General features: G+C 46.1%; 1 protein-coding gene across 9 annotated transcripts; it reads left to right on the plus strand.

The window, feature by feature from the left end:
* Window positions 1–152: 152 nt before the first annotated feature.
* kdm4c (lysine (K)-specific demethylase 4C) lies at window positions 153–23,605 on the plus strand. 9 transcript variants are annotated; one of them, XM_037471471.2, is made up of 22 exons: window positions 153–396; window positions 3,117–3,283; window positions 3,606–3,781; window positions 5,124–5,238; window positions 5,485–5,678; window positions 8,376–8,425; window positions 8,853–8,956; window positions 9,176–9,313; window positions 9,412–9,605; window positions 9,843–10,081; window positions 10,239–12,148; window positions 12,238–12,349; window positions 13,211–13,437; window positions 14,237–14,480; window positions 15,929–16,005; window positions 16,301–16,356; window positions 16,490–16,598; window positions 20,297–20,491; window positions 20,734–20,904; window positions 21,526–21,645; window positions 22,419–22,496; window positions 22,631–23,605. In XM_037471471.2, exons 2-22 carry the CDS (start codon window positions 3,140–3,142, stop codon window positions 22,796–22,798), a joined length of 4,821 nt encoding a protein of 1,606 aa, XP_037327368.2. In that variant the 5' UTR covers window positions 153–396; window positions 3,117–3,139; the 3' UTR covers window positions 22,799–23,605. The 9 variants fall into 9 exon arrangements, with proteins under 9 accessions (XP_037327368.2, XP_037327366.2, XP_037327367.2 ...); XM_037471469.2 differs by having other exon boundaries at window positions 20,737–20,904; window positions 22,419–22,511; XM_037471470.2 differs by having other exon boundaries at window positions 10,239–12,139; window positions 22,419–22,511.
* The last annotated feature ends 1,146 nt before the right edge of the window (window positions 23,606–24,751 follow it).

Below are 24,751 nucleotides of genomic sequence, written 5' to 3' on the forward strand. Positions count from 1 at the left end.
ATCATGAATCTTATCTTGTACTTCAGAACCAGTACACACATCTGATAAAAGCGTCAAAGACAACTCCTAAAACAGGTTCACAATAAAACAGATTCAGGCAGGAGCTGCAGGTGCACTTTCCACGGGCATCGGTCGCGTTCCAGTTCCTGGACTCTGCCTCGCTGCTGATTCACAGATCTCACAGCTCTCACAGCGTAGGGAGGCGTGTGCACACGGCGCTCTGCCTGCCGACGCGTTCGTGCGGATCCGCACGCAAACGCAGTCGCGCTGTAGTGCAGGCGGTCTGGTCGCTTAACTGGAAGCAGCAGCAGCAGCTAGAGTTGCTGTCATGTGAATCAGCTGGACGAACAAGGAAGGGGATACATAACAAACACGACTGCGTCTTTTTAAATCAAGGTAAAATAATATTTGCTTTATGGAAACAACACGTGATATGACGGCGTAGGATGCGTCTTGGTGCGAGGCTTTGAGGCGGTTTGCCGGAAAGCGATATTTAATTCCGTGGCTACTGTGCAGAATTAGCCGAGCTATCGGCAGCTAGCCGCTAGCATTAACCAACCATCTTTAAAAAAGTTGGCATGCGCTCTAACCAACGGGAATATTGCACTGTGTGCCCGATACCCATTGGCCTCTGCTTATCGATAAGCATGTACGATCTCGACAAATGATGCATACACGATTTAAAATAGAAGACGCATTCGTTTGTAGCACACACACATTCACAGAGTGGAGCAGCTACAGCACGGGCCTCTCTGCAGCCACCTGGCGAGGGGCATTTAAACCCCATCCACTGGAGCGCTTAAGAAGTTAGCTAGCTAATGTTAGCTTAAGAGCTATAGTAACTACTAAGTCACTATTCCAGGGGGCTTTCGGGTCAGGTACTTCAAATGAATTCTCAAATTCGAGTGAAACAACCCAATGAACCTAACGGTGGCAATTAAAAATAAATAAGCGAAGAAGCTGTGCTAGTTGTTGAGCCCTTAGTTTGCATCATAACAAAACGGAAGCTAGTTAGCTGAGCTTCGTAGACAACAAAGCTCAGCTAAGCTACACACGTCCGTGCAATATTTACGGGTCTGCTGAGATTCACTCGTCTCGTTTAAAAGGTTTTGTTGTCTTTATATAATAACAAGCTGAATCACCAGATTAAGGACAACCCTTGGTTTGAAGTTATGTGTATACTATTTAAACAAAGACTAACAAATAGTGTCTAAACATTGTTACGCTAGCGGAATTTCTAAAACTTGCAACAGTCTGTTATATAACCGGGTCGCACGTCATTATAATGTTGGTTTGCAGAGAAGCCGCGTTATGAAGATGTTTGTAAGAACCCCGATAGTCTCACTCGGGACAACGTGATCCTTTGTCTGGATGCACAGTGAAGTCGGGAGTTGCGAGTGGGGCGGGTGGATGGGACAAAATCAGAAAGGGTTGTCGGCATCAGGAAGGATCAAAGGACTAAATCGACATTTATTGAATCTCTACCTCCATCTAGTGGTCAGTTTACCGCCATTACACAAACCGGCTGCTTTCTGGGCCAGTTACACACCTGCAAATTAATATCTAGGGGTGCACTTTTGTAACCGTATATTTAATAAGGTATTTGACTAGGAAACTTTAAAGCAAAGACATTTTATTACCAGTTCGAAATTTTAAAAATAGCAACCACCAAAACATGTTGACTGATAATATGAAGACATAATAAATACATTAACAATTTCTACAATCAAATAATTGTGTTTTAGATATCTCTATTTGGAATGTTAATTATGTCTATCTCATTATAATAACGAGATTATATATATATATATATATATATATATATATATATATATATATATATATTAGGGCTGTCAAATGATTAAAAATTTTAATCAAATTAATCAGAATTTTCAGTGGATTAATCATGATTAATCACCTGAAGCCTAACAATTTTTTCTTTCTGAAATGCATAATAAAGATAAATAACAGGACACAGATACATAATTATCATTATTATTATCATAATAATTATTTTTTACATAAATACATGTTATTGATATTTGATTTTTTAATTCATTCCAGAAAATAATCAAATCAATGTTATTTGATAAGTTAGACTGATTTCCCTGCTTGGCTCTAGAAGGGTCTCGAGCCTCTGCAGTTTATCCCACTCTGCTGTGAGTTTGTGCTCCTGATGGTCCAGGGCTGCGATGACCAGACATGACCAGACATGTCAACCCTCCCGATGTTTCAAAGCCCCTCCCGAAAATCTCCCGGACCGACCTTTCTCCCGATTTCCACCCGAACAACAATATTGCTGCACCACCCGTCACTGGGTGCGCCGTTTCAGACCGAACAATAATAAAAGTTACACCTTAAAGTCGAGCGCGGCGATTAGAACGACTGGCGCTGCAAAGAAATCCGCTACCACCCCCATTTCAGTGTGAAATATCCCCATACCTGGGAGGATTTACATCGCATTGGCTTCTCTTCCTCCGCATGTTTCAGAACAGTATTACGGGTCTCTCCGATGGTCTTTCCTCTATCTCAGCGCTGCTCTTTATTTATTTTTCTTAGCAAAGCTCTGCTGGGCGGAGCTTTTCTTCTTCTCTGTTCCGCTGCGCGAGAACCGGGGGGAGGGGGGGGGGGGGGGGGGGGGGGGGGTGCGGGTCTCTGGCGCAAACGACTTGCTGAACCTGACGGCCTGACGTATGCCTGCAGGTGGCAGTAATGTGTTGTATAGGATGAAGTGCATTCCCTAGGAGAAGAGGTTCTTTCCGGACCTGAATAATTTGTCACACTGCGCATGCGTGAAATGCGTCAAAAAAATTGACGTAATTAACAACAAACAGCTAATTAACGCCGTTAACGCGCTATTTTTGACAGCCCTAATATATATATATATGATAACTTGAACATGACAAGAGTAGAAGATTCCCCCCACTTAGCTGACAAAGTAATCAATACTATAAACCTTGAGGAAAATCTATCCGCATTACTAGGATACTAGGAAATATTCTGATGTTGGAGCATAGTTTACTTGATATTTTGTATTATCTGGACGTGAGTCTGAAGTAGAAGTTTGATTGGTGTGTGTGTAATGGATTTTTTTCCTATTTTCCTTTTTTTTTCAGGTTATATCTGGCGAGGGAGCAGGATGGCGGGGGCAGAGGTTTACACCCCTGCCAACCCCACCTGCAAGATTATGACCTTCAGGCCCACCATGGAGGAATTCAAAGACTTCAACCAGTACCTGGTTTACATGGAGTCTCAGGGTGCACACCGCGCAGGCCTGGCTAAGGTAATTTACACAAAGTTTCAACCACCAGTAAATAGTTTTGATGTCACATCTGTGAGGGATGAACTTTGTCGCGTCCTCATTGTTGGTGTGTCGGTGTTTATAGTTTGGCTAGGGTTGTTAGCTGATTATGCATCGTTTTATACTACAGGCTGTTTAGGTCAGTCTGAAGAGACATAAAAAAGCAGACATGGGCATTCAGGTATCGAGTGACATAATTATAGTTGCGCTTAGGACACAGTGGGTCAACTCCTGCTGATTCCAAAAGTAATGCTGATCAGAGGAACCTATTTGTACTAAGTAACCTGTTGTCTTTGCCCCTTAGGTGATTCCTCCTAAAGGCTGGAAGCCCCGGCGTACCTACGACGACATAGACGATCTAATGATAGATGCTCCCATCCAGCAGATGATGGCTGGCCAATCAGGGCTCTTCACCCAATACAACATCCAGAAGAAGCCGCTCAGTGTGCAGGAGTTCAGGCGATTAGCCAACAGTGACATGTGAGTATTGGGACCATTCACACAGACATTACATTCTAGTGCTGCCGGAGTAAGAAAATAACCATTTTCTCTAATGTACACAGGGTATCCCAAAATGTTAAACAGATGTATGTACAGTATATATAAAGTTATTCTTAGAATAACTTTTAGAAGGCTATTGGTTACTTGGCTAACTGGCTGATAGTGAGATTACCAACAGTATCCATATACTATATGGATGTTTTAATGTTGATAAATAATCCTAAAATAATTATAATTATAAATGATAAGAAAGCTATGAAATGGTAAGTATAAAAAGTAGTTTAATTTCGAAGAATCAATTACCGTATTTTCGCAACTATAAGGCACACTTAAAATATTTTTTTTTCTCAAAAAACGACACTGCGCCTTATAATCCGGAGCGCCATATATATGGATCAATTGGTTGATCCATACTGGTTAACGAGGATCCATTGGAGGGAAAGTCTGGTGCCAGCAGCCGCGGTAATTTCAGCTCCAACAGCGTATATTAAAGCTGCTGTAGTTAAAAAGCTGGTAGTTGGATGTCGGGATCGAGCTGACGGTCCGAGGCGCCACCGTCTGTTCCAGCGCTGCCTCTCGGTGCAAGATGCACGAAAGCATTTGCCAAGAATGTTTTCATTAATCAAGAACGAAAGTTGGAGGTTCAGAGATAATGTTAATATCCACATTAACGTTTGAACAACGTTACCATGGGAGTGAACACTTAATAACGTTTGATTTAGCGCAGCCCGATCTAGTGGATGCATAACGCAGCCCCAGTCAAACGTTTTACTGCACTATCTTCTATTCTATGCGCCTTAAAATCCGGTGCGCCCTCTATAGGAAAATAGTTCTAAAATGGCGATTCATTGAAGGTGCGCCTTATAATCCAGTGCTCCTTATAGGCGCGAAAATACGGTAGATAATTTTCAGCGCTACAGTTTTCTGGAGTTGTGAGAAAGTTTTTTTAAAAGGCAGGAGGGTGAATGTTGTCCTGATATTTATTATGAGATCATCATCAATGCAACATCACATTGAAATGGATGAATATTATAAACGTAGATGCTAATATCAAGATAAGGACTATTGAAATGGTTGATGCAGATGTCCTAATAAGTAAATGCTGCTGATGCGTTGGTTTTCTTCATTCGTTGGGAGGTTTATTAAGTGTGAACCTAGTTTTTTTTTACGTAAAACGCCTTATTTTCATAAATTCTTTTTACGGTTTCATGTTTTTTTAAAAGTTTTAATTCGGTCTCAGCCAGGACTCCTTGAGAGGTTCTGAATTTCAGTGGGAATATTCCTGGTAAAAAAAGTTAATACATTTCTCTGTCCTCCACAGGTACTGCACACCTCGCTACCTGAATTATGAAGACCTCGAAAGAAAATACTGGAAGAACCTCACTTTCGTGTCGCCTATATATGGTGCTGATGTCAGTGGCAGCCTCTACGATGAGGTAGATGACTTGGCTCCCCCTCTCTGTATATTTCCACACGCCTGTATTCTTCTCTGTCCCCACTTATTCAATCTATTCATGTTCAGAGTTTCTCTTTTGTCAGCAACAGTAATAATGCTCATCACTTTGGTTGCCTGGACAACCGGGAGCACACAGAGTTCAATTATTGGATAAATTATTGATCGGATTTAAAGGTGCTATTGTCCACTGGAGTGCAAATCCTGAAAGTTGTTTCTAATCCCGTAGGACGTGGAGGAGTGGAACATTGGCCACCTGAACTCTATCTTGGATGTCATTGAGGAGGACTGTGGCGTATCCATCCAGGGGGTTAACACCCCGTATCTGTACTTTGGCATGTGGAAGACAACCTTCTCCTGGCACACGGAGGATATGGACCTGTACAGCATCAACTACCTGCACTTTGGAGAGCCCAAGTCCTGGTAAGTGTGGGCGGGGGTAAATGCATAGAGAAGCAATGATTGTTCAACATGATCTAATGTAAATGTATTAGCCAACATAAAAATAAAATCTCTGAGGGCGTGGGAAGGGACAAAGGGCCACGAGAGATTTGATGGACAGCGTATAAGGCAGGGGGGTCAAACATATGGCCCAATCCGGCCCGTCGGATGACTTGTAAAAATGTGTAAAAATGACAAAAACACATACATTGCATTTCTATAAAAGTAGCTGCTGTTCCTAAAAAGTCCACTGGGGGTCGCACTCTGAGTGAGCACATGCGTTAGACATTACATTACATGTCATCTAGCTGACGCTTTTATCCAAAGCGACTTACAATAAGTGCATTTCAGCCGTAGAGATACCCCTTAGACCAGGGGGATCGACGACAGCGTTCCTCCAGGCAGCTGCGGTGCTCGTGCGAAAATGACGTCACGCAATCCCCGTCGACCAGAAGGTCCACCGACCGGAAACACATCCTTTTGTGAACTCTCATAGTATTTTCATGACTGGTGCATATTTACAAAAAAACTGTCCCATTGAAGGTGTTCAATTTATTTGGTGTGACATGTTAAGGAAATGGTTAAATCAGAGTCTATAGTATGTCGTTTCATAACCCACATCCAAATTTGCGACACGGCTGCACAATCCATCACTGGCCCTCTCCATTCAGATGTGTTTTTAGTGGATTGAAACGGTGAATTTTTAAGGTTGTCACAGCCGTCGTTTTATTAACGCGACCATCCTGTTGCGTAAGGCCCCGGGGTTTTGTTCCCTTTCTGCTTGTTTGCACACTGATGAGGTGGCTACCTGCAGTAAGTGAATGTACTTTAGGGAGTCAGATACTAGCGAGAATAGAAGAGGTACAACATGAGCGGCAGTAGGGAGAGAGGGAGGCTGTGTGTTTGCGCGTGTGTGTGTGTGTGTGTTGACTTTTTATTATTCTCCACGGGCGTGAGCATATGGTTTGATTTCCTGGAAGCTATCATTCTTGTCTGCTGTGGAGCAAGACAATTTTAAGATTTAATATCCTAAGCAGTCGGCCACATGCTATGCGTCGTTTCTGTTCATTTACCTCAGACACTTTCACGCTGATTAGCTCTGTAAACTAAGAGGAAGTGGTGGTTTATCCACGGCTGCCTCGGTCGGTCCCACACTCGCAATCTCTGCATGTCTCATGCATGCAAATAACAGCTTGATGCCACACAGGTGACATTAAGATTGAGTGAGGCACTGGGTCGGGGGAGATGAACGTGACGCTGACGAATCGTAGTGCGCAAGGGGCTCTTGCGTGTCCTTGCCTCCCTCTGAAAACGCAGAACTAAACTAGGCTTAAGTCCCGCCTCCGCTTTCCACAAGCAAGAAGGACAGAGGCAGTGCGATCAACTTAAATGTTTGGTGTCCATTCATATGTAAAATGAATATCGCAGCACCAAAAATGACTTCACGCAATTTCAGAGTGTGAGATATGTCAATTTATCAAATATTGCCTACCAACAACCACGCCACGTTCCAAGTACCTTAAATTCCCTTTCTTCTCCATTCTGACGGTCGGTTTGAACTTCAGCAAGTCTTCTTGACCACTTCTACATGCCTAAAATCCTTTTGAGTTGTGGCCATGTCATTGGCTAATTAGTAATTTTACTGCATATGTACCGCACAGGTCTATTTGTTAGCGGGTTTGCATCTCTTTTGTAGAATAGGAGCTTTAATTAAGTTCTAGTTAAAACAATGAAGAGAGGAAGAATGCAGGTAGATCTAAATGGAGTTTGTTTTATTTTAGCTCTGCTTTCTCTCTCTGTCTCGCTCCCCCTGAAGGGAGTTCTGCTCATTAGAGCCCTGAGCCCTGCTACCCCACAGGGATCAGTGTCACAGCCAGACAGTGACACACACTCAACCACACACGCATACCTTTATCATCCCGCGCACACACGCACACACTCTTTCATCCTGCTGCTATTTTGACATCTCGTCCCTGGAGGAGAGTGGCTTAAAGATGCACCTCTCTCACCTCCACTCAATCCCCGACCCCTCTCCTATTCCCCATGTCATCTCCACCTGAGGTTGCCGCTCGCTCTCATCCTGTCTGTCGCTGCACTTTTAAGCTGACGGGTGATAGGATGATGGAAAGAGAGGCCACAGATCCGAGAGCGGGTGCTGCTCGTCAAACCGTGGGCGGAATTCTGTCAGCCTCCCCGGGTTTCCCGCTGGGAACTTTGGGAACAGTTTCCCACTGGGACAGCGTCGGCAGAGTGGCACGAGAAAACACGAGATAAGGATGAAATGCAACTCTTACCCCGACGCAGGACGTTATTCCGTCTCCATCAGAGGAGGAATGAGGCTGCATATTTTGAAAAACAGTATTGCAGATTCAAAAGAGCGGATAGTTAGACTTCTAAATGTTTAAGGTTTCCTGAATACATTTAAAGCTACTTGAATACACGCGTCTTTTTGATTTGTCAGTAGATGATGCACTGCTGAAAAAGGCTCCACAGCCTTGATACGACTGTTCGTTCAGCCGCCACTTGATGGCAGTCTTGAAACTTCAAAGGCTCCTCTCTGTTGGCTGCGGCTGTCCGGGGGTGTTATATCGTGTTCATCATGCCTCCGCTACGATGCATGATCAGGATGTTCACGTACACAGAAATAATTCAGTCTGCTCCACATCCCGTCTCCTACAGGTATGCCATTCCCCCTGAACATGGAAAGAGACTGGAGCGCCTGGCCACAGGTAAATAGATCATTCGTATTCTTGGTGTAAATGGAGGTGATTAAATAATATATACAGAAGCAGGTGAGCGTTAAACAACAAAGTACAGCACATAAATTTGCAGCGAGAGGTAATTATGGGTAATGGCAAAGCTAGAGATGCTGCAGGCTAATGACCTCCCCACTGCAAACGTGCAAAAAAATGTATGTATTAAGGAGCCACTTTAGGAAAATTTAGGAGGATTTAACCACAAATATTATAGTACACAAAGCTGTAGTGCTTACATCTGAATAAAATGGACTGTTTGACGATTCATTTATTACTTATGGTAAAACCAGACCTCACTGTAGTCAGGAAAGGTTAAAAGTGTAACAGGCAAACCATTCACGTCTGGCTTTTCATTCATGTATATGTTTTCCCTCTTTCTGTGCGTGTGCACATCTTTTAGGTTTCTTTCCCAACAGCTTCAAGGGGTGTGAGGCTTTTCTTCGTCACAAGATGACTCTAATCTCCCCTTCCATACTTAAGAAGTATGGCATTCCCTTTGATAAGGTAGGCTCACAGCTCGTTTTTTCTCCTTCTCTCCAGTTATTTACCAATTTTCTGTAAACGCATTTTCTTCCTAGTAATAGGAGCAGGGGTTGTTTCAAATGAAACCTGCTATGGTTCATTTTGATGCCTTTTTTGTTGTATGTGAAAACAAAATGTTGTCATTCATACTTTCTCGAAAAGCAACATATGTTTCTCCCTTCTATCATCACTTGATACCAGATTACTCAAGAACCTGGAGAGTTCATGATCACCTTCCCTTACGGGTACCACGCTGGCTTCAATCATGGCTTCAACTGTGCGGAGTCCACCAACTTCGCCACAGTGCGCTGGATAGACTACGGCAAAGTAGCCACACAGGTAGCACGAGGCTGTCAGCCCTTCCTTCCACCACTGCATGTCTTTTAGAAATGAGCCCCGCAAGATGATACGTGTCCTCCTGCTCCGTTCCCCTCTAGTGCACATGTAGCAAGGACATGGTGAAGATATCCATGGAACCCTTCGTGAAGCGCTTTCATCCCGACCGCTATGCTAACTGGATGGCGGGCAAAGACTCTGCCCCCCCCGACCACATACTCGCTACTCCCAGCACAACACCGGAGCTGCAGAGCTGGTTGCAGAGTCGGCGCAAAACCAAACCTGCCAACAAAAGGTACGCTGTCTTCTGTTTCCTCAGACATGCAGTGTGAAAGAGAAATCTGCTGCAGCCAATGGTGCTGCCGGGGATTGTGAAATAATGTAAATATCATACACGGTCCTCAATGCCCGAAATACTGGACAGCGGTAAAAGCAAAATGCCATTGTCCCAACATGCATTTGCTTTATTTCTTTATTTGTATTAGCATGAATCAGTTGTTTTATCCTCAATCCCTTGTGATCCTTCTCTCAGCTGCACACACTCTCGATTGCGCTCCAAACGCCTCAGAACCAGCGCGCAGCCCATCGGCCTGGATGGCAGCTCGGGGTTGACCGGCACCAAGAGGAAAGCCCTCAGTGGTCCGCCCGGGACCAAGGTGCGAAGGACTGTGGCGGGGACAAGCTGCAGGGAGGAGGAGGAGGAGGAGAAAGAGAAGAAAAGGGAAGCGCAATCGACTCACACCCCAAATCTCACCTCCGCCCACCTCTCTGGTAAGAGATGGTAGTGCACGTGTGTGTGATTGACACCACTGGTCTGCATGCCTGCTTTTTCTTTTTTTTTCTTTTTTCTCTTTTTTTCTTTTTTTTTTTTACATGTTGGATATGTCTCCTTGCTTACTTGGTGAATCCATCCTGTTATCTCTGACAGGTCCTTGCAGACAGATGTGTGTGGTCAAGGTAAATCGCGTAGAGAGTAATAGTTTGGGATTTTTGAATACGGAGCCATCCCATAACTCTCGCTGCCTCTCCGGTCCCTCCCCTGCTTCAGCAGTGACAAAGGACCTAAAGGCGGAGATGGGCACACACGACGACCCTCAACGCCTCTCAGGGTCAGGGGTCGCGACTCCTGAAGGTCTCAGGCGATGGGCCGAAGCACCCGGATATAGCGAGCCCCGGTGCTGCTCGCCTGAAACGCAAGACCTCTCCACTTCTCAGGACTGCGCTGTCGGGGTCTCTCCCCTGGAGGCCTACAAACTCCACTCCTCTTCCCACACAACGGGCTCCTCCGCCGAGGCAGAGGTGAGCTCGCGTCCCGCTGAGCCATCTATCTCGCCGCGTGGAGAAGACTCTTTAAGCCTATCACCAAACACCGACTGTAGCACAAAGACGGGTGCTGACAGTGACACTAACGGCAGTGCTAAAGCGCAGACAACAGACCCCGTCGTTCACACGCTACATCTAAATCCACACTCTGCTACAGAAGCACTTTACATTCTCAAAACTGAGCCCGTGGAGAGGGGTAGTTACACGTCGTGTGGCTCCCTCTCCCCCTCCGGGCACAGTTGCAGTTTGAAAAAACCCAGCAATGAGGAGAATCTTTCCCCTCCTCTGCTGCAAAGGAATGCAGTGGATATGCCACGACTCACTCTGGAACCAGCAGATAAGGTCAGAATCTCCCCGCTGCCCCCCGTGCTGATCCAGGAGATGCCGTCACTCACCCCGGCCGACGACGCGCTCCTCGTCGCCCCGAAGCCGAGGCCGCGTGGCCACCAGGTGGCACCGGTGCTTCAGCGGGAAACGTCGCCAAGCTCTCCCTCCGGGGAAGCCGGCGCCGTGGTGTCCAACGAGCACGCCGACCGGTGGCGTTTAGGTTCTCCACATGGCTGCGATGGGGCGGCAGTGACGAGGGAAGGGAAGACGGTCCATTCAACAATCAATGCTCCGCCCAAAACTGCCTCTGCCGATGCCCATGCATCTGCTGCAGAAAAAGGCCGTCCAAAGCTGGGAAATGTGTCCACTGGACGGGCCGATGCTTCGTCCCGCCGGCCCGCTGCATTCGGTCTGAGCAGCTGTGGCTTCCTTTTAAATGGCACCTCAAACAATAACCCCCCTGCCCCCTCCTCTCCATTATGCACTCAGAGTGACGGTCACCTGGCATTACAACTCCAAAACCACACCACGTACTCCCCTTTGCATTGTACCTTGGAGAACCCATACACGGAGCCCAAACCCTTCTCCAGCAGCATCTGGAAGAACTTCAATTCCCAGGGTCCCGCAGTGCTCATCCAGAGTCTGCACCCAGAGCTCCCCTCCGACTTCAGCCACGACCCCCTGCCTTACACCATGTGGACCGAACCGCAGTGCAAGGAGGTCACGGACCTGGAGGACGCCGAGCATGACTTCCGCGAGTCGGGGAACCGGGAAGACGGAGGTGTGCCTCTCACCTGGGCCGAGCTCGAGCCCACCTCGCTGGTTTCCGTCGGTGCCGTTGAGCCCCTGGGGCTTTGTGCGGATTTTGACTTCCACCGAGGGGAAGCAGAAGGGTCCGAGGCCCTTTCCTTGTGCAGGGAGCTCGGCAGGCAAAGGGAGGCGGAGCAGAGCCTGCACTCTGGCTCTGCCGCCTCTCCCCTCGGGATGGGAAGAAGAGAAGGGGAAGGAGTGTCTGATATGGAAGATGGGGGGTCGGACGTTGACGAGGCGGAGCAGCAAGGTGGTGTCAAGGGAGACAGCAGTAGTGACTCATCCAACAACGAGGAGGAGGAGGAAGAGGAGGAGGAAACCGGCACGAGTAACTGCGAGTGTGAAGAATCGGGTCTGGAACCTGGGGAGGTTTGTGCCGTGAGTGCTCTTTATTACACATTCTTTTTCATACAACTGGAGATTAGTTTCAATTCTTAATGCTTTTTAATTGCGCCTGTTCACGCCAGTACGCTGCGCTGTCAGTGAAGAGGACCACTAAGAGCTGGCGCCACCCACTCAGGAAGCCCCCCGCGAGGGCTGTGCCCACTGCCGTCAAGCAGCAGGCTGCCAGTGACGACGGTGGGAACTCACTCATCCACACACAGTTCACTGAGAGTTACCGCTAAGGTTAAGCCTTTAAAAAACAACAAAAAGAGGACTCTCAAAATCACACGCGCATACGCAGGAGAGCCATGCTTGTGTTGGCGCTGCACAGCGCATGGCACCGGGCCGGAGAGCGTGATCCTTTGACTTTGGCTGGTTGCGTTGGAGCGAACCACAATGCAGTGGCCAAACCCCAATTGTTAGCATACTTAAAAGCCGTGACATCCCCTTTTTGTTGAGAAGTAGTTAAACTAGCCAATAAGCTTAAAACAGAATCATTTGCTGTTAATAACAACCCCTCCTCCTTTCTCAAATATCATTCCGCCCCCTCCCCCCCTTCGAAATGTTTGGTCTGACGTCAAACCAAACCGATTTAACTCTACCCCACCACAGTGAAATGGTCCTGTGATATCGTTTGTTTTCCTGGTCTTTACAGGGTGGGAGGCAGTGCCCTCAATTAACTGCTAATGCACACACACACACACACACACACTGTGGTATTCATCCTCTGCATGGCTGTGAAAACGGATGAATAATTCAGCAGCCATTTTAGTTGTTTATCCCGGAGAAATTACCGTGGCTGTGAGCAACCTATTTTATGATGATGAGAGCTCTTAATCATTTTGGTTAAAGTGTTCTCAACACACAGGCTTCACTTGGCGATTTGTTTTTCACGTCACTGGAGCAAAATTGTCAACCCGGTTGAGGGATTAGATCAAAACCAATGCTGATTTCCGTAGTGAGAATGTTTTTTAAAAAAAAGAGTCAGAACTGGCTTAAAGACTCTAACCATTGAATAGATTAGTGGTTGTAAGGCTTTGTTGTGTCTCCACTTAGAGCCCCCTGACGCAAGCCTGGCAGAGGACGAGGATGACGAGGAGGGGGACGACGACGACGAGGAGGACGAGGAGGACGAGCAGGAAATGGAGGCATGGGCGAAACCCCTCATCTACCTGTGGCAGAACAGGAAGAGCTGCTTCACCGCGGAGAGGGAGTTCAATGCCCATGCAGCCACCATGCGGCCGCACTGTGCCGTGTGCACGCTGTTCAGCCCCTATCACCAGGTAGAGCCGAGGTCACCGACACACTCGTTGGAGGGCATTAGGGGCGTTTCCTTAGTGCCCATCGGTGTGAGGCCCCCACAGGAGTTTATTTAGCTGGTGAGGTGGGCGGATTTTACCCGCGCTGCGCAGTGACTAATTCTTTTTCATAATTTCCCCCCATTGTAGAAATACTTTTATGAACCAGTCAAACATGCAGGTCCTTCCTTTTATTAAAGTAAGAACTTTTTCAAATGAAGTTCTGATTAAAGCTGTGTTACTGTAACACGGTTTAGCACCAACCAGTAGATCTCTGTGTGACATTACAGAGTCAACTCCTATGATGATGCAACAAGTTTATTATACCTGCAAGCTAATCAAATGTGCTGTTGTAATGTCACGTTAGTGGTCATACTGTCGTTGCCAATGGACCTTTTTTTATTTTTTAGCCTGTTTGAGGTGCAGAGCTGTGTGTGTGTGACACGGATAGTTGTAAAAGCATCGCCCCGAAAAGGAGCAGTTTAATTAGTTTGCCAGTGTCTGTGCAAATAATTTAATGACGGCTAAATGATTACCACTAAATAATTCTAGTATTGAAATTAATTCGGAGCCCTCTGGTGATGAATGTCACATGGCTTTCTTGCAGCATATCATTGTCTTAATACAAAAAGCAGCTCCTGTAATTCCCCTCCGGCTGACATCCAGAATAACTTTAATTATGAAGGAGGGAAGATACTTTAGTTTCCACCTCTCTGTTATATTAAGGAGGTTCTGAAGAACAACATTGAAAAATCACTAATGTATTCTATTTTGTTTTTGTCAGGCAGAAGAAGGAGCAGAGCACAAAGCACCTATCGTAGCTAAGGACCCCTCCCACTCCTCCTCCCCATCGGAGGGCCCCGCCGGTCCCTGCAGAGGCCTGAGGCGGACCCGGCCCCTGGTCCCGGAGATCTGCTTTTCTTTCCGGGAGCAGAACTTTCCCCCAACACCCACCAACCCGCTGCTGCAGGAAGACTGCACCTCCCCGCTGCTCTACTGCCAGGGCTGTTGCCTGCAAGTCCATGCAAGTACGTATGCACGAGGTGTGTGTGTCTGCGTGCGTGTCCCCCCCCCCCTCAGGTCGATACTGGTGCTTGTGGTGTAGTTTTACCTCGTAGCCCACCAAGCCACATTGTTTGTTTCTAGATTTTGTGCTTGTTTTTTTGTCATGTCAGTGTAAGAGGGTCAGTGGGTTTAAGCCCTGACTCGGTCTCAATCTCAACATTCCACCCCCACTCGTCTCTCCGGTTCCCCCCCCGCGCGCGCTCTGCGGCTTGGAGTATTTTGTTTCCCTCGTCAGCCGAATGACGGCGAATCCTCTGTCTTCACCACACATTCTTCCTGTGCAAAAGCCCCAAGCCAACGCAGCAAGGCCTCACTCACACACACACACACACACACACACACACACTCTAACACAATACACCCAGAACCTCTCTATCGCATTGGACACCCAGACACACTGTACATTATCTCAATCCCCCATACACACAATTTAAGAACTCTATATGTCTCTTTCCAAATCCTTCCATGTTTTTACCAATATCTTAAGTGCTCAGCTGGTCTTCCACAGAAGCACACACACACACACACACACACGCGCGCTCCAAATCCACAGCTTTACTGGTGTTGATAGAAATTTTGTGCGTGCGTGTGTGTGTGTGTGTGTGTGTGTGTGTGTGTGTGTGTGTGTGTGTGTGTGTGTGTGTTACAGGGGCTGAAGTGCATGTCATTTGACACTGATGAAAAAGCCACACGTTTGGTTTAGTGAACAAGTTGCTGTTGCTTTTCCCCTGTACTGTTATTTGAACTTGGGAACGGAAATATAGGTGAGCTTAGATGTGATGTTTGGTGATGGATAGTCGGGGGGAAAGAACAGACACGCACGCACACACACATACAGACTTTAAGTGTTTCTTGCATATAAACGCAGCTTCTGTGTCTAAAATCTTGAGAACTGAATTTTAACCAGCTGTCAGCTTTGAAAAGACTCATTTGTCTTACTTTTAGATCCCCAAATGTCTTTCTGCCGGAGGCCACCGGCATTTATATTTCTATAGAACCCGTCTGCCGTTCCAGGGGACCAAGGACGCAGAGCTAAACCGAGCAAAGCAACAATATTTACTCAAAGCGGCTGAATTTCACGCTTCATGTTTTGCGGCGTCTGTCAGCCGTGTTGCTACCTTCGACAAAAGCACAGTGTCGCGCTCCCTCGTGAGGGTCTGGCTGCCCGCAAAGGGCTCTTTGATGCGCTGATGAACAAACTCAAAACACAGGCATTTAGAAACAGGCTCCGAGATGTGTCTGCGTTGGTTCCTCCTCCAGGACCCCGTCTGACCTCAGTCAGCCGTACATACATGTTGCTTCCTGTGAATGGTGTCTTGGAAAGAGGCCACCACGTTACATTAAAGCGGTTTAGCGGTATTTGAGTGGGTGTGAAGATAATACATTTTTCTTTTACCGCTTCCTCCTCTAGGTTGCTACGGCGTTGCTGCGGACGACCTCAGCGAACAGTGGTCATGTGACCGCTGTACGGAAGGAAGCTTTACAGCAGTAAGTCCTTGTGTGGCGCCACTTTCGCCTGCAAACATTTTTAAATGTTTTTTTTTTTTATCATCACGTAAGCACATTACACAGAGCAGCATTTACAAATGGCATTTGTATTTAAGGAATTTGAAAACGAAACCTTTTTTAAAATAAAACAGCTCCGCAGATTCCCAATGAATTTCCTTTGACCACACAAGATGCCGTTGTTATATGTGAGCATTTGTTGGTATTGGGGGGAGGAGGAAAAAAAAATCTTTCTCTCATACTCACTAATTTATTTATTTTTTAATTATTTCTTCAGGAATGCTGTCTGTGTAACCTCAGAGGTGGCGCTCTGAAGAAAACCCAAAGCGACAAGTGAGAACGGGTTTTGTTCTGTGATTTTGCTCTGGATACTCGTCTCTGATCTCCAGAGCTCAGACGGAGGACTCTTCTGTGCGTCTTAATCATCACATTGTAATCATTTGTGTGTGTGTGTGTGTGAATACAGATGGGCCCACGTCATGTGTGCCGTAGCATTGCCTGAGGCAAGGTTCAGTGACGAAACCAAGAGGAGCCCCATTGACACCAGTAGGATCCCCATGCAGCGGTATAAACTGGTGAGGACACACACACACACACACACACACTGATGCTGCACTGGAATTCCCCAGGTCCTTGAGGACTGGCTCAGTCTAATTAATGAAGTGTTCATAGTTCTAATTAACAATGTGAGATGAACATGCCCGCAATCAAAGTTAGATAATTAACCGCGTGCGTGTGTGTGTGTGTGTGTGTGTGTGCGTGCGTGCATGTGCGTGCGTGCGTGCGCTGGAGTGTGTCTCTGCAGACCTGACATGTCGCCTCTATAGTTAGCTCACTGCTGCAGGCACCATGATAGCTCAGCAGAAAGAAAAATGTTGGAGACGGACGGCAAAGCACGATTCTTTGTAAGACAAACTTAAATGATTGGACTCCTTAAAGCACAACTGGCATTATTAACAGACCAAAGAAAGAAAAAGAGCTAGGAGTTCCGAAGACATCAAGACATAAGATACTCTAAATATACTTATATTGGGTCACCGTCTTGATGTTTTTGAAGACTGATCTGTTTGTGAGTCTCTGTGGGGAAACCCGGCTTCACAGATCTGTCGATTAAAGCAGCTGATAAATTTGTTGAGCAACAATTCCTTTGGTGACGCACAGCTAGTCGACCCATCGCAGCGGACGCCCCCCCCGATGGTCTAGGGCTTAAGCCCTCGGCCTTGAACCACCACTTGGCCCATCAGGGTCAGGCCCAGGATCTTCCTCGTTTAATCACTTCACTTTCATTGATCAAATGAAGGTACGATAACAGACCCAAGCTTTTACTGATCGAATGGATCTTCCTGTGTGAACACCATCATGTGACGTTCAGTGGTGTCCACCGTAACAGATCCAACAGTTAACAGCACCAAATATGTGGCCCTGACTTGATGGACACGGGGTGTTTACTCGGTCCGCTCACAGCACGTTGAAATGAAGCTCATTTACATATGAAAGCACGGCCCACAAAGTGTCAGCATTCATATCCAGAGGCCCAAATTTGAACAAAATGCCAAAACTGCGGCCCGCTCATAAAAGCATGGGACATTTCCCTGGTGACGGTTGAATCTTTCAGATCTTTTTATGATCTAGTTTGTTGTTTTACTTTATGGAAACAGTGCTTTCTTTCTTTAGCTGTTGGATGCTGTTAATTCTGTCGCAGTGCCATTCACAGCTTGCAGCTGGCAGTGCTGGCAACACATGCTTCTGATGAATAAGTATACACAGATTCTTCCCTTTTGGAACCCGCATCTGATCGGACCACATCAAGTCTTTCTCACACTTTGTGATGACACAAAATGTTTGCAGTCTGCAGCCAATTTCTCACTAATTATAATGCTCACAGCAGCCCCTTTTTGAGAGGATGGGTGGCATAGTTGATGATGAAACAGATGGCCCTCTTTCAAATGACCTTTTTGCGTTTGGACTTAAGATAAGAAACTAAACCGCCTGTTTAAAACGTTCTGTGGTATTAAAAAGAACACGCGCATTCTCTTTTGTGCAATGCATCATATGTAGGTTGGCTCTGTGCGCCACGTGTTTGCGTCGGACCCGTTGCCCCCTGCAGCAGCCCGATGCATTTATAATTTACTATCACGCGCTCACACATTCATTATTTACTGTGGGAATGTTCTTCACGCATGGCTCAACACAGGCGGCCAAATACACCCCAGAGAAGACGCAGTCATGGGGAGAAGTAGGTTAGACTCCGACGTTCCCACAAACTCCCTCACACCGAAACATCAAGCTGTGTGGAAGTAGTTTTAAATGACTTCATGTCTTCACACAATAGAGGGACTGAAATGCACATTTACACACAAACACACACATATCTATCTATCTATAGATAGATATATATATGTCCCTCTACCTTCACAAGGTGTGTTGCACATTCAGAATCTCGGGGCCGGTTCAGCATACTGACGCAGGGGAAAGGAGTTACTCACCAAGCAGCCGAGAAGCTGTGGGGCAATAGAGGCTCCGTTAATAACTACCCCACTAAATGTGATAACGCTGAGTATTTTCATCGGCTATTTGAATTCTAAGATTGGCCTTTTAGGGAATTACAGCGTGGGAAAGATCCCAGTGACTCCTGCAGCACCGCCACACTCCCCCTCCCCCCCCCCCAGCGGGTATGGGACCGTGCAATGACCGAGCCGTGTCATCACAATCCTCCCGTAGGCTGGACAAACCCCGTAGCTCCCACTTGACCTCACTTTGCCTCTCTCTTATAGGTAGGTATGGATTCACAGAAATCCGCTTAATGAATAAATGACCTTTTCAAAGAGATGTGAAAATGGCCCACGACGACGGGGCAGGGAAGCAGGGAGGAAAAAAGCCAGCGCGCAGATGGATGTTTTATTAGGAGGAGAGTGGAGGGGAAATGGAGTGAGACGGGAGGGATGCGAAAAGGGTGAGAGTGGAGCGGGGGAAGGAAAAGGGTTATAATGGGGAGTATGCCGTCATTCTTTCCTTTTAGCGGGAGAGCTGAGGGGGTTCTTTTGGGGGGGGGGGGGGGTGCCACAGAGAATGGACTTGAAGGGCCAAAAGAAATGCAGGTTTGTTTGTGCATGGCAGTGTTTGTGTGTAGGCCGCGCATGTCTGTAGTGCAGTTGTGTGCAGGGGAGGAGAGGGGGGGGGGGAGGTTACCGCAGCATATGCTGGTTTTCTTGTGGAAACCTGATGTCATCAGATGGTGCTATTTGAGGCTTTCCTTGCATTGTCGCGGTGAAAAAGCATGTTTCTGTTCATTTTGTTCTCATCTATGGTTTGTTTACGCCACTGTATCCATAACAGCGCATGGAGGAGTCTTCACTATGGTTGTTTTAAATGATGTTAGAGGTGCATGGCCCAAATTGAGGCCTTTTGTCTTAAGCCTGTATTCAAAGTGTCTAACGTGGAAATACAGACTTTTTACAGCCACACTTAAGAAGGATGGGCAGGTTTTCATCACTGCAAAAGAAGGCTCTCAATAGTTGACGTCTTGATGTAGCTTGTAATGGAAGGTGAGAGGGAAGATTGGAAGGAAGGAGAAGATGCGACGCAAGGTTTAGTGCTCACTTCCAGTTGAGTTTTGTTACATTTTAGCACAGTAGAATTGAATGTGTGTGAACTAGAACGCTGTGTCCAAGTAGGGTTCTTCATACCTGCAGTCACTATGTGCAACACACTGTACATTTAAAGGTACAACAAGGACTGTTCTCCACGTTTATTGGCCGATACGACTCAATACCTGGATTGGTTATCGGTTAACTTACATTTCAAAATGTATTCTTTGTTTCATTATTTTGGGTAAGCAATGTGCGAGCTGTTGCCTTACACATAATAGAGTGATGCATACAGCTTGTTAATCAATCGGCTTGACGGATTGATTAACAAATCCCGTAAAAGAGTTATTTACAGGTTTATATTAACTTAAGCCTTAGTTCTTCCTTGATGAGCCGGAACTGGCCCATAAATGCGCCTCGCTTTCAATCTTTGTTGCATGTTCCTTCACTCCGTTGCACATGGGCACTGCGTGTGCTTTGTTCGTACCAACCCCACAAACCTAGAATCTGTTTGCCAGAGAATTGTTTTTGAATTTCTTCTATTCGCAGACAGGCTAAACAAGTGTGACCTGTGTCTCGAACAATGGACAACAAGAAAACCATAACGTAGAGAGTGCGCGTGTGCGTTTGTGTGTGTGTGTGGTCGGCGCCCCCTGCTGACTGTCTGCTCTGGTCTGTGTTTACAGAAGTGCATCTATTGTCGTAAGCGCGGCTCGGGGAAGCGGCGGGCAGGTGCTTGTGTCCAGTGCTCATGTGGCCGGTGTCCCACCTCCTTTCATGTGACCTGTGCCCATGCTGCCGGTGTAATCATGGAGCCGGATGATTGGCCGTATGTGGTGTCAATCACCTGCCATAGACATCAATCGCGGAGCTCAGCGGCTGTAAGTTTTAGGGCGGGTGTGAATGAAAAAAAAAAGATGATGAATGGAGATAATTGGGTGTAATTTATGGACACCAGATGACTAGTGTGACCCCTACGCGGTGTAGTAGAGGTGGGAATGGTGGTCACATATTATATAAATAAATGTAAGAGTACAAGGTGGGTGAGTGTAGGGATGTAAACATGCACATTGATTGGACTGTGCGTGTGCGGTTGCCTAATTGCTGCTCTCGGTCTCACCAGAAGCAGCGAGCGTGCCGAGCGCCGGTCTCACTGGGCCAGACGGTCGTCTCCAAGCACAAGAACCTGCGCTACTACAGCTCCAAGGTCACAGAGGTCACCTCCCAGACGTTCTACGAGGTCATGTTCGATGACGGCTCCTTCTCCAACGATACCTACCCCGAGGATATAGTGGTGAGGATGCGTTTGAATCAGAGGGGTCAGGGATCACAACCTGGTCACAGCATGAGGGATCACCTTTAAATGTGCTGTACAGTCCAACCCATGTGATCTCCACTCATTTTGAATCGTTTTCTCAGTCTAAACTTTCCTTGAAACAGAGTATAGAACATTTGCAAGAAACATAATGTGATCTAGTTGAAATTGATTGATTTTTGTTAGTCAACTGACCCAGTCCCACCTGGTGAGGAGACACAACAGCACACGTATGTGTCAGTGGGGACATGAATTGACCAGGTCTTCCTCTAGATGTCCTGGGAATTATTCTCACTGTGAAACCCTTTAATGCATCATGGTGAACGCACCATTTAGAAACATTTGCTAGGTACTTGTTTTGAACATTACTTACCATTCAATAATGTTACATTCCTCTAACCAGCTGGACAGAATACGAACCCCTGTGTATTGAGAGAATATTGCTGCATTGTGGAAAGACTGCAAAGCTCTTCTCACTCTTTTTTTGTTACGTCGCACAGCCATACCAGGTTCTGATGTTATTTATTCCCGTCTATGAACCAACCAGTGAATATACCTTGACTAACCCACAGACCAACCATTATCCTCTTGTGTCTTTAGAGCAGAGATTGTATGAACTTGGGTCCTCCAGAGGTGGGGGAAGCTGTTCAGGTGAAGTGGCCCGACGGGCTGTTCTACGGCGCCAAATACCTGGGATCCAACGTATCTCACATGTATCAGGTACATGCAAACGTACCGCACAGCACACGTTGATGCTCCTGCAGATGTAATCCCTTTTTGGGATGGGTACCGAAATCGAGGGGGTCAAATCGAGGGGGTCAAATCGAGACTGCAGTGAGCTGGTAGAACTGCGGCGGCGTTATCGTGACGGGGGGGTGGACGATGGCGGGAGGATGAAGTGAGATGGGGAAGGCTGCTCACATGGAGAAGAGGAGGATGAGAAGGAGGTGACAATCTGCATTATTCAAACTAAATGAAATATTCACCAAGGCAAGTCATGCGGCTTCCACTTAAAGCTTTATTTAGTCGAGCTGGGCGTCGTTATTAGTTATGCACAAATGCATCTGTGATGTGATGGGTCGGATTCTAGAAGAAGAAAAAAAAGCTGAACCAGAACTTTCCGTTGACCAGATGTGCACAGATGGGAAATAGTTTGAGGCTTTTGTACTTCATGTCGGGGGAAACTTGATTCTTTTTTTTGTTTTTTTTTGTTGTTGTTGCAGAAAACGTTTGATTTTGAGCTCTGAGATTTTTTTCTCAATCTGTCACGCTGATCATGTGGTCAAAGGTCCGTTATTCGCTCTAATTTACGTTGAAGTAACACATTCTGCCGATCTTGTTTTCATGTTTACTTTAGTCCTGATTCACGCTATGTGATAAACAATATTTTGCCTTTCTTAGGAGCTTATTTACAGCAAATATAGATACAATTAGGAGTTAGTGGGTTTTTTTTTATATTTGAACAAGAGCTGAAGTTGTTGATGTCATCACAGGTGGAGTTTGAGGACGGGTCTCAGGTGCTGGCAAAAAGAGAAGATGTCTACACTGCAGAGGAGGACCTGCCTAAAAAGGTGAAACGTAGACTTGTAAGTATTAAACTTACAGGGCAACACACAAACCGTAAAGCAGAAGTTTCTCTCTTTCCCACTTGCAACCTGTTCTTGGTAACTCATTCTCATTTTTCTTCTCGTGGCTCATTTTTTAGTCCACCGCCTCAAGCATGCGTTTCCAGGACGCCTTCTTCACCACGCAGGGCGAGAGGAAGCGGCAGAGGACCCCCAACTCTCGCTTCCAGAAGGACTACGTGGCCCTGCCGGGCCTCCGTACAACTGCCAAAAGCACATGGGAGCAGCGCAGCCACAAAGGGACTTGAAGTCATGACTGACCAGTAGATGATTGGGGGAGGGGGGGGACGCCTGTGTTGACGTGTTTTTTCCGATCTACTCCCGTCCCCCACGCGGCTCCCCTGGTGGTGGAGGGGGGGGGCGAGTGGAGTCGGAGGGATGTTTAACTAGCGAGAGTTTGTACATTAACAGCGATTGTGATTGGCCGGCGAGGGGGAGGGGGAGGGGGGCCCTGGGTCTGCCCGCCTCGTGCTATCACGTCCGTCAGGGAAAATAAACGTGACTTACATTTGTCACATTGCCCTTTTAAAAAAAAGAAATGACAAACTTTTTTTCTTTGTACATGAAAATATTGAACGGAGAGATTTTTCTAAATGGGTCGCCCACGGTAGCCTTTTGGGGGGCGGTGTTATTTTCAGAACTGAGTTAGAATGTTTATGCACTTTGCTTTAGTCTATTCCCTCACTGTTTGTCACTGCATGTTCCACATTACGTCCTGACTGCTCCTGCTGGAGTCCAACGACACTACGACGGCTTCCTCGCTGCACAAGTCTTCACCCACATGGACAAAATACAGTCATTATGTAACTTGTTATTGAAAAATGAATTATTCGCTGAATTTAGGAGAAACCAAATATTATCCATATGTCAATGGTGAAATATTCAGGCAGGAAGCCACAACTTTGTGTTGGACTCTGTGCAATGTGAAATGCTACTGTCGCTCCAATGAATGAAACACATTGTTGAAATTATTTAAAATTTGTATTTATTTTTGGCTTGCCATAGTTAAACTATTGCTAACTGCTGTAATGAAAACAATAAATGGGTTTTTTTCATGACGTTTAAGTTACTTTCAACTACTTGGTAACTGTTGTTTGTTAATTAATTAGAGGCTTTGTAATTAATCAAAATTGATCATGTCATTGTCATGAACGCTAGTTGGTGCTCCAGTATAATCGGTCCTCCGAAACTCATCCAGTGAGAAACGTTCCGCGGTGGCAAAAAATAAGTGTAAATATGCGTAATAATTGTTTAATGTGTTAATTTTTGTGTCATTAATTAATCTTAATTCACATTGTAATTAATTAATCGTAATTAACGCGCTAAAGTCCCGGCCCTAATTTTAAATTAAACAAACAGTGACACTGTGAATCATCGTGAGTTCTGGTGTCTCTAGTGGAATCAAAGCTGACCTTCCTGATCCACCCCAGTTAGCACAAGACGTTATTTCAACGTTGAAATATGGTTGAAATCGGGTTGAAATGAGGTCTGAACGTCTAAGACCTCATTTCAACGTCTTTTCAACCGGCCAAAAGTGCGAGAAACCTCCACGTGCTAGAAAAGGGTACATTTCTCGATTATGTGTCATGTTGTAGCGTAAGGTTCAAAGAGAGAGATAATATTAAGATTATCATAATAATGAATGAACTGGTCTGCGAAATTTGGTCTACGCAAAGACGTGATTTCAACGCATTTAAGATTTTTCTTAAAACGTCATGAATATGGAAATACAGAGTGTGTGTCGTTAACAATATGCTTTAAGGACAAAATAATGCGGGCCATTTCAAACATTAGTTGAAAACACGTAACTCTGATCACATCTGTAACGCGCATGCGCACGTTCTTAGACGCTTGCACCGGGTGCAGCGCGAGGGGAAGTGTGTCCGGGAGCAGAGCGACGTGAACGGGCTGATACAACCACGGCTACCGGCCCCAATACTCTGTAAGTACGTGAGTGTATGAATAGAGTATTTTCCGTGTGTTTGGTGTTGCCTATGCGTTAGGTTGTTGCTGTACCCATATCATATTATTGCCGTTCCCATTTCATGTAGAAAATACACGTTTTTAAAGCAACGCGGCCTAAACACAGATCGCAGCTGAATTCAAGTTGTGGCCTGTAAACAAGCTAGCCAACACATTGTAAGTTACTGCATGCTTAAAACAACTTTGTATAGTATGGTACTGTATAATATACCTGTAAA

The sequence above is a fragment of the Pungitius pungitius genome, chromosome 9 (genome assembly GCF_949316345.1).
Source record: "Pungitius pungitius chromosome 9, fPunPun2.1, whole genome shotgun sequence".
NCBI lineage: Eukaryota > Metazoa > Chordata > Actinopteri > Perciformes > Gasterosteidae > Pungitius > Pungitius pungitius.

What these genes read in the sequence shown, in the direction of transcription:
- kdm4c (XM_037471468.2), top strand. Translation starts at nt 3,140, where the DNA reads ATGGCGGGGGCAGAGGTTTACACCCCTGCCAACCCCACCTGCAAGATT. An exon ending in ACCGCGCAGGCCTGGCTAAG is followed by an intron (nt 3,284 to 3,605) that starts GTAATTTACACA and finishes TTTGCCCCTTAG; the next exon opens with GTGATTCCTCCTAAAGGCTG. An exon ending in TGTTCAGCCCCTATCACCAG is followed by an intron (nt 13,438 to 14,236) that starts GTAGAGCCGAGG and finishes TGTTTTTGTCAG; the next exon opens with GCAGAAGAAGGAGCAGAGCA.